Here is a 10040-nt window from a genome sequence, read left to right on the forward strand (position 1 = left end):
GGATAAAGGACAAACGATTAGGATAAAGTAGCAGCGATGGTCATGTGACTGAGGTGAACTGTGTTCACTAATTTCTTCACGCCTGAGCCGTCTGTATGTCATGTCGATAGACTTTACGGTCTGCCTGCCGATAGACCTCACGATCTGATATCGACAGACTTATAGCTCTGTATACCGTGACGGCAGACTTTACCAGTATGTGTGCCGACAGACTATACGGACTGATGTCGGCAGACTTTAAGGTCTGTATGAAAGCACGCTATATGGTCTGTAAACTGTGGTGGCAGACTTTACAGTCTGTAAACTGTGATGGCAGAATTTACAGTCTGTAAACTTTGATGGCAGAATTTACAGTCTGTAAACTGTGATGGCAGAATTTACAGTCTGTCTGCCGGCAACGTTACGGTCTTCATACCGTGTGAGTTTGGACAGATAAGCGTGTCACAGACCTGAACGTGATGTGTTGGCAGTGATGTCCCTTTTGTAGACGGTTGTGGTAGTTAATGTATTCATCACGTGATGAGGTCGTGCTATTACTTGCACGCCCCCATAGGCAGCCGTATATCGCTAAAGACATTGTATGCAGATTAAAGTTTTTGTTGAGTCATCTCACACCGATTCAATTCCGGCTATTGTTTGTTAGTAGTACATGGACGAAAAGTTATACGAAGTATCCGACAATATATTATGACAATATATATTAACGAGAGTTTACGTATATAGGGCTAATTATATTACCGGGGTGTAAAGTAATATGTGACACTACAGAGGTTAAAGTGTAGGTTTAAGTAAAATAACATATTACCTGGTGTAATATAAAATTACAGGGTTTGGGTGTTAGGGTTAAGCAATATATTACATAACGGGGTTTCTTCAATCCCATTTTACAATAACTAGCATTTGGTCTACATGTTGTTTATTAATCATCCTTAACTGCTTGTCAGAATGCTCGGACTTCTAATACAATATATATATATATATATATATATATATATATATATATATATATATATATATATATATATATATATATATATATATATATATATATATAAGATATATATAAAAAAACTCCCTGTATCAAAAAGACAATTTACTCATGGTATAATTCATCGGATACTTTTCAGCCTCTTAATGCTAAGGATGCATTTGTTGACACAATATTTGTGTCTAGCTTGGATGGTTGTCCTATCCTTGTCGGCACCTCCAGTATCAAGGGAGGTAAGTTATACTACACACAGTCTTAGCTATACTTTCGGTCGGGCTAGACGTGAGGGGCAGAAAGTGGGGAATGAGGCAATAAAAAATAAGATATAAGTTATTGTCACAAAAGGAAAAGAAAGGAAAATGCATTTTTGCTTAAAACAATTTTTTATTAGATATATGATTTAATTTTTAAATACTTAACTATTATAATATGAGACGTTATTTAAATAAGAACACCACTATTTGGGATTTGTTATTAAGCTCTGCAGCTGTAATGCATGAATTTTTTGGTTTTCAACACACACACAAAAACAAATCTGTATCAGTCCTCACAAGCCGATGATGAAAACTGTAATACTAAAGCGAACACACACAACTGACGCTGTAAATTACATGTCTGAGGCACAAAAAAAAAGAGAAAAAAAAATCTGTTTTCTCCCTAATTATCCGGTACAGCAAGACACCGAGTACAGCACAGTGCAGACACAGTATGGAAAGGTTAGAGGTCGGAGGTACAACATCAGTGACGTCATGGACCTGGAGGTCTTCCTCGGGGTCCGGTACGCCAAAGCACCAACAGGTGAGAGGGATGGGGGGAGTCGGCCACACATGCCCAGATTTAATCTTAGTCAACTTTTGAAAACAGTAAATTCTGATACCTGTTAGGTGTCGCAGGTCTGTGTTCTTAATATTACAATATAACACCAACAAATTACAATACCAACAAACTACAGCAACAAACCCAACCACACTAACCACACCAACAAACTACATCAACAAACTCAACCTCACCAACCACACCACCACCAAACCACACCATCACCAAACCACACCACCACCAAACCATACCCACACCAAACCACACCACCACCAAACCACTCCACCACCAAACTACACCACCACCAAACCACACCACCACCAAACCACACCACCACCAAACTACACCATCACCAAACCACTCCACCACCAAATCACACCACCACCAAAACACACCAGTAAACCACACCACCACCCAACAACACCACCACCAAACCAAACTACACCACCAACCAACCACACCACCACCAAACTTTACCACCACCACCAAAACACACCACTAAACCACACTATGACCCAAACACACCACCACCAAACCACACCACCACCCAACCACACCACCACCAAACCACACCACCACCAAACCACACCACCACCAAACCACACCACCACCCAACCCCACCACCACCAAACCACACCACCACCAAACCACAACACCACCAAACCACAACACCACCAAACCACACCACCACCAAAACACACAACCAAACCACACCACCACCAAACCACACCATCACCAAGCCACACCACCATCAAACCACAACACCACCAACCCACACCACCACCCAACCACACCACCACCTAACCACAACACACGCCAACACCTGTACTGCTCACCTCTCCAGGAACTCTACGACTTGCACGTCCTGAACCACCTGACATCTGGAGTGACGTCAAAGATGCGCTGGTTCACGGTGCCAAATGTCTCCAGAGGATCATCAAAGATGACCCTCCCCTGACCAACGTCCCTTTCGATGAAGATTGCTTGTTCCTGGACATCTACATGCCCAAGTAAACTTCACTTTTAAATAAGTTTATCTTGTTGCTCAAAGAGAAGGTTTTGTGGGCTTGTCCAAGGGACCATTTTGAAAGCCCCCTACCCCCCCCCCTGCCCCCAAACTCCAGATTAGAATTTTCTTTGTGAATGTTTTTCCCCTATCAAAGCCTGACGATCATGTTTAGCTCGATAAAAATTCACGCGACAAATTATTTTCTTTTAATCCAAACACGAGTAGGTCTAGTACAGAACCGTTTCTGGGGGCCCATATAATTTTTTTTTTTTACCTGGGGCCCCATCGGAATTTTTTTACCTGGCGCCACACCGGAATTATTTTACCTGGCGCCCCACCGGAATTTTTTTTACCAGGGGGAACATCGGAATTGTTCTTGGTAGACCTGCGGGCCAGTCCACACCTGGGTTTAGTGCTTGATTCATAATACACACATCTTTGATTCCAATTTTTACACAGTTTAGCATTAGACTTAAAATTAGATTATCATTACGTAATGTTTTTCTTTTGAGAATGTTTATTTTTTCGCCCTTTGCACTGACCAATTGCTGAGTCTTCGTAAGAATATCCTGTTTTCTTTTCTTTAACCGTGTCAAAAATGTTACATTTTCACACCTTAACGGATTAACTCAAACCTTTGTTGTCATGCACCCCCCACCCCACCCCGAGCAGATACAAGAACGAGAGCCACGCCCTAGTTCCCACCATGATGTTTATCCACGGAGGGGGCTTCTACGGCGGTACCGGGGCTTTGTACAACTTCACCAATGTGGCACTCAGGGGCGTGGCCGTGGTGTCAATCAACTACAGGTAGGTCTTCTGTTTCATCAGGTCAGGTATTTGCGAAGGTCATTGGGTAAAGGTCATTGAATAGAGACTCTGTGGCCGATAATGGGTCAGGTCGTTGAATTTGGTTATTTAATTAGGTCATCACATTAGGTCAGTTAATCGGGACATTGAATTAGGTCATTGGGTCAGGTCAACGAGCCAGGTCATTGGGTCAAGTTAAGGGTCAAATCTATGAATAAGGTTATTAAATGCGTTATTTAGTCTTCATTGAATTAGGTCATTATGCCATGTCATGTTGGGTCGTTATTGGGTTAGGTCACTGAGTAAGGTCATTGGTTTGGTTCATTAGGTCAGGTCATTTGGTATGGTCATTAAATCAGATCAACAAGTCAGGTCAATGGACCATATGATTTGGTCAATTCATAGAGTCCAATTATGAATCTGGTCATTAAATGACTTTATTTAGTCATTTTTGGGTCAGGGCAATGAGAAATGCGACAGTCGTATCCACACATTAATTTATGATTAGACTTTGAGTTCAAGTGATGCAATGAAATTTATAGTAGGTGTGTCTAACCGGAAACAGGGTTATCTTATAGAGGCTCTTAAATTCATCAACGATACTTTAGATTAAAACTTGTTGGTATCGGTGCCACGTTTAAAGAACGATACTACCACTTGTCGTTATCAGAGCTGTCGTTGATTGAACAAAATATAATCGAATAACTTGGTGGTGCTCGAGTTATTATTTCAAGAACGATACCATCTAACAACATGGTATCGCACACGATACTATCTAACTACATGGTATCGCACCTTGCAGGCTTGACGTATTCGGTTTCCTGTCCACTTTAGACGAGACGATTCCGGGGAACTTTGGACTCCTGGACCAGGTGTTGGCCCTAGAGTGGGTCAAGGTTAGTGTCTTTTTATAGGTGGGGTGGGGGTGTGGGGGGATGTTACCTAAGGCTGGCAATTATAGGTAAACCAGTTTCACAATTTTAAAACTATAGTGTCCACACATAGACACACACACACAAACACACACACACTCTCTCTCTCTCATACACACACAAACGTATATATATATATATATACATATATATATACATATATATATATATACATATATATATATACATATATATATATATATATATATATATATATATATATATATATATATATATATATATATATATATATATATATATATATTTATATATATATATTACATATTAAAAAAATATAAATGTTTTTTTTTAATTTTAAAACTATAGTGTCCACACATAGACACACACACAAACACACACACTCTCTCTCTCTCTCATACACACACATATATGTATATATATATATATATATATATATATATATATATATATATATATATATAATATATATATATATATATATATATATATATATATATATATATATATATATATATATATATATATATATATATATATATATATATATATATATATATATATGTATATATATATATATACTAGCTGCATCCCGTGCTCCGCCACGGTAAATCTTTTTAAAATATACCAACTTTGGAACAGAACAAAACAAACAAAAACAAAACACAACCACAACACAACCACATTACAACCACAACACAATCACAACACAACCACAACACAATCACAACACAACCACAACACAACCACAACACAACCACAAAACAACCACAACACAACCACAACACAACCACAACCACAACACAACCACAACCACAACACACGGTAAATCTTTTTTAAATGTACCAAGTTGGGAACAGAACAAAACTAAATACAACACAAACGAACGCAAAGAAAAAACAAAAACGAAAAAACAAACACAACACTCAACATAAACTCAATTTAAATGTAATCACAAAGGCATATTGCTCAGTCTATCCCGTAGCGCCAAATCGCGCCCTTTCCGAGCGCCGGCGGAAAATTTCGATTTACACCCTCCCACCTCCCTCAAACTTTCGATTTCCACCCTCCCCCCCCCCTCTTGCTACGCCTCTGTTATAAAACCCCTAGCTTTTCCGCAAATAAATTAAAGGCAGTATTTAGAATATCCGTGTTTTACCGACCATATTGCACTTTATAAATTCATGCATTTTTTTCAGTACTTTTAAAAATTTACAATAAAGTTTCATGACTAAAACCATTGCGCACCTAATGAACGTGATGACTTAATATAGTAATGGAGAATAGTTGATTAAAAATTATAATTAGTAAACAGTACATTCAGTGAACAAAATAAATAAAAGATAGCCTTTTATCAATCAATGCTAATAATAATATTCCAACAATAATGTACTCTTACACGTCTGCATAATTTGCATTCACATTTTGCTAATTATATTATTCCAACAATTATTCCGTCTTGCAGATTTTGCATTCACATTTTTAGCGTGAGTTCAATTTATCTTTGAATTACCTCCATTGACAAAATTACTAAGCAGTTTAATTAGATTTTTCTACCGTACTGTTATTATGTTATTAATATGTATCCACTTTTTCTGGGAATATTAACGAAAACGATATTTGACATTGATCCTTTGATAAATGTTTTAGCAATGTGCGTGTATTTAATATTCTCTTTACGTTATGCAAAATTGTACAAACAGTGGAAATTATAAAATAGCTCTATGCCGTTATATAAACAAACCCTACTCTATTACCTATAATAAGACACTGCGGTGCACTGAAAAGCACAGCATGGTGCGATGTTTACTTTTATGGTTTCAAAATCTATAACGATGACAGACTGACACACGCTCAGCCCGCTTATATTATAGATATATATATAACATTTAAATAAATATAAATATTTATTTTAAATTTTAAAAGAGAATGTAACATTTAATAAGTCGGGTGACATAAATCAAGGGGTAAGGGGCAATAGTATTTATTAAAGGGAAGTAACTCATAAAAATTTAGCGGCATATTAAAAGGGAAGCAATTATCAAGTAAGAAATGTGTTATAAACATTTATATTCAATTTATCAAGGGGAGATAACGCTCATGTTTACTTGACAGAACAACATCGCGAACTTTGGCGGTGACCCCCAGAAGGTCACGCTGTTTGGAGGCAGTGCGGGGTCATTGAGTGCATCCATCTTGACGCTGTCACCGCTAACCAGGGGCAAGTTCCAGGGGGTGAGTACAGGGGTCAGGGGGCAAAGGTCAAGTTCTAGGGGGGGGGGGGGGTAAGTACAGGGGTCAGGGGGCAAAGGTCAAGTTCTGGGGGGGGGTAAGTACATGGGTCAGGGGTAAAGGTCAAGCTCTAGGGGGTGAGTACTTGGTCAGGGTGCAAAGGTCAAGTTCCAAGGGGTGAGTACACGGGGAGAGTTCAAAGGTCAAGTTCAGGGGGTGAGTACACGGGTCAGGCTGCAAAGGTCAAGTTTTAGGGGGTGAGTACACGGGGAGAGTTCAAAGGTCATGCTGCAAAGGTCAAGTTCCAAAGGGTGAGTACTTGGTCAGGGTGCAAAGGTCAAATTCTAGGAGGTCAGTAAACGGGGCAGAGTGCACTGTAAACTGTTGAATATCCAACATATGCTATAATGTACTGTCATCCTAAGCTAGTCAATATCTAACACAAACTATCATGTACGACCATCAAATTGTTCTATATCAAACATTAACCTACCCCCACTCCCCCACCCCCACCCCCACCTCAAACGGTCTAGATAAAAAACTAACCTACCCCCCCCCCACTCCCCCACCCTCAGGCCATCATGCAGTCGGCTGTAGCACTGTGCGCCTACAGTCACCAAAGCAAGGAAACGGTGTACGAGGCGCCCCGGGAGGTGGCCAGACAGCTGGGTCAGCTGCTGAACTGCTCACTGCTAGAGGGGGAGTTCTCTGCTCAACTTCTGGAATGTATCCGTTCCAGACCCGGTGACGTCATCATCAACCAGAGCGTTATTTTACAGGTAGGTGAGATATGTCAATTTGAAGGTAGGGATGTCAATATACGGGTAGACGACAGATGACGTTGTACACGTAGGTGACATATGACATATGACAATTTACAGGTAGGTGGCATACGACATTTTAAAAGTAGACAGATATTATTTTATAGGTATGTGACCGATGTCAATTTACAGGTACGACACTGCTATAGACAACTAATCCAGTTATGTCCTATTTAAATGGGGTCTAGGCCATTACCCCTGGGTCAATTACCTCTAAACCGTTTCCCCTCTCCTGACATTACGCCCCCCCCCCGAAGTCATTACTCACCTGTTAATTACCCCCCCCCCCCCCCGTACCCTAGTGCTAAAGAACCCTGACTCTAATCCTAATCGAAAAAACCAACCACAAATCTATAGCTAACCCTAACCCCAACTCTAACCCTAAATTTAACCCTAACCCTTAGCTCTAACCCTAAACTAAATAACTCTAGCCCTAGCCCTAACTTATCCATAGCTCAACGCCGAGTTTGAAGAGGGGGGGGGGGGGGTAAATAGCTCCCATTTAAATGAAGTAAATAAAAAACCAAACTTTGTTTCTTCAGGAAGAAACTTACTACGGCAGCACCATCTACTCTCCTGTGCTTGAAAACGTGTTTGGCGTCCTACCGGACACGCCCCTCCATCTAGTGGACAGTAAGGACAAGGTCTACATCCCCACCATATCCGGTTACACCACCCACGATGGGTCATGGCTGGTCAGTGACCCCAATAATAAAGGCTTCAGCCTGGAAGAGTTTAAACTCTACATGAAAGCTTTTATAGAACGTATGTTCCTACCGAGGTATCATGAATCTTTGTTAAAAAAAGCCCTGGATGGGTACCTACCTGCAAATGCCTCAGAGCTGTCGAGATTCGAACTCAGGGATATCCTGGTCACAGCATTGACGGACGCGTTTGATGTCGCGTGCACAATCGACGAGGCGAGCAGGTTTACGGCAGGGGCGGAGAACTCTCGCAGTTTTGTGTTTGAGTTCAACCACCGGCCGAGTTACTCCGCCAACCCGGCGTGGATGGGCGTGGCCCACGCCGACGAGAAAGGGTTCGTGCTGGGACTTCCGGTCGGTCCTGACCCTTTCATGTACCCGTCGCACAGTCAAGGTGACCTTGAGGTGGCTGACCTTGTGGTCACGACCTGGACCAACTTCGCTAAATTCGGAAACCCGACCCCTGAACCTGTACATAACATCACGTGGTCTAGCTTTACTCAACAGGACCAAAATGTCCTGGTCCTCTCCGAGACGCCCAAGGTCAAGAAATTTGACCGACCCGTCGCATTGGAGGTGTGGCTAGTGGACAATGGGCATCATCACAACCTTGGAGTTCACCCCAGGGAAGGATCTCATTTCATCGTCTCCATGCTGCTTCTAGGATTTTTCTTCCACAGATTTTAACTAGTGTAGCATATCCGTTACTTTAACCATTTGTTGTATGAGATTATTTTATACCTTATATGATGCTGAGATCATTTATTTGTTCAGTGTGATGCAATCGCTCATTGATGTTTATATAATTGTCTGCTAATTTGTCTGCTGATTTGTCTGTCAATTTTAGATTAAACTAAAAAAAATTAACTTTAAAAAATGACCTGTGTTAAGTTCTAGGTTTTGCCATATAATTTTTGTTTTATAACTCATTAAGTTTTGTTGTATTGTGATAGCCGGATATAGTAATGGACAATCCTCCTTAGATAGATGTAAGGTGGTTGTTGGTACTGTAATGGAGATGGGTATGGCCACGTTTAGGCCAAGGTTGGGCCATGGTTAGGTCAAGGTTGGGCCATGGTTTTCACTAAGCTGCCCAGTACGGTAGCAAAAGCAGTTCTCTCCTCGGCTTTCAATGTAGAAATCCAAATCAAGAGGCCACCCTAAAGTTGATGCTGGTTAGAATAGGGCTGGTAAGTAGGTCACCAACCAGTACTACGGCTCAATAAAACCTGCATGAGCCATAGTACGTTGGTGACCTACTCACCAGCCTTATTGCTTCATAAATCCACTTTAAAAGTTAAGAGAAAGGCAGTCTAGGATTGAATCGTTGTGAAGAGAAGTACCTACCTAAATTCTGAACAATAAAAACATCAAAATGAGATACATTTTTATGGCCTCAAAAACGCAATTTGGAGCTTCAAATACACCAAATCAAACATTCTTCCTATTCAAATAGCTTTATCTATATCAGTCATCATGCAGTTTTTTTTAAATTTATTAATTTTTTAAATTAACTTATTTTAAACATTAAAAATAATAATTATAATTTATTTTGTAATTTTTTACAGTTTCAAAGACATGAACATAAATTGTATTTATAATAATTGAATGGTAATAGTAAAATGGCATATGAACTAGTCGAAAATAGGGTATGTAACATGTTTTTATTCAGTTTGCAATTTTGCAAATGCAGATTTAATTTTTTTAGACATGTGTAATTCAACATTGACGTCCTGAATTGGAATAGTT

At 40.1% G+C, this 10040-nt stretch overlaps 1 protein-coding gene across 1 annotated transcript; it reads left to right on the forward strand.

Annotated features, from left to right (window-relative positions):
- Nucleotides 1-1815: 1815 nt before the first annotated feature.
- LOC131930248 (neuroligin-4, X-linked-like) lies at nt 1816-9122 on the forward strand. The gene is made up of 8 exons (XM_059286659.1): nt 1816-1834; nt 1873-1881; nt 2649-2814; nt 3486-3623; nt 4426-4519; nt 6650-6769; nt 7342-7545; nt 8130-9122. Exons 1-8 carry the CDS (start codon nt 1816-1818, stop codon nt 8976-8978), a joined length of 1599 nt encoding a protein of 532 aa, XP_059142642.1. The 3' UTR covers nt 8979-9122.
- The last annotated feature ends 918 nt before the right edge of the window (nt 9123-10040 follow it).

This window comes from Physella acuta, unplaced genomic scaffold (assembly GCF_028476545.2).
Source record: "Physella acuta isolate Inbredline_101_S28 unplaced genomic scaffold, ASM2847654v3 ptg001745l, whole genome shotgun sequence".
In the NCBI taxonomy this organism is placed as follows: domain Eukaryota; kingdom Metazoa; phylum Mollusca; class Gastropoda; family Physidae; genus Physella; species Physella acuta.

Coding starts and splice junctions, on each gene's coding strand:
- LOC131930248 (XM_059286659.1), top strand. Junction 3,624..4,425: donor GTGGTGTCAATCAACTACAG/GTAGGTCTTCTG, acceptor CGCACCTTGCAG/GCTTGACGTATTCGGTTTCC. Junction 6,770..7,341: donor CCAGGGGCAAGTTCCAGGGG/GTGAGTACAGGG, acceptor CCCCACCCTCAG/GCCATCATGCAGTCGGCTGT.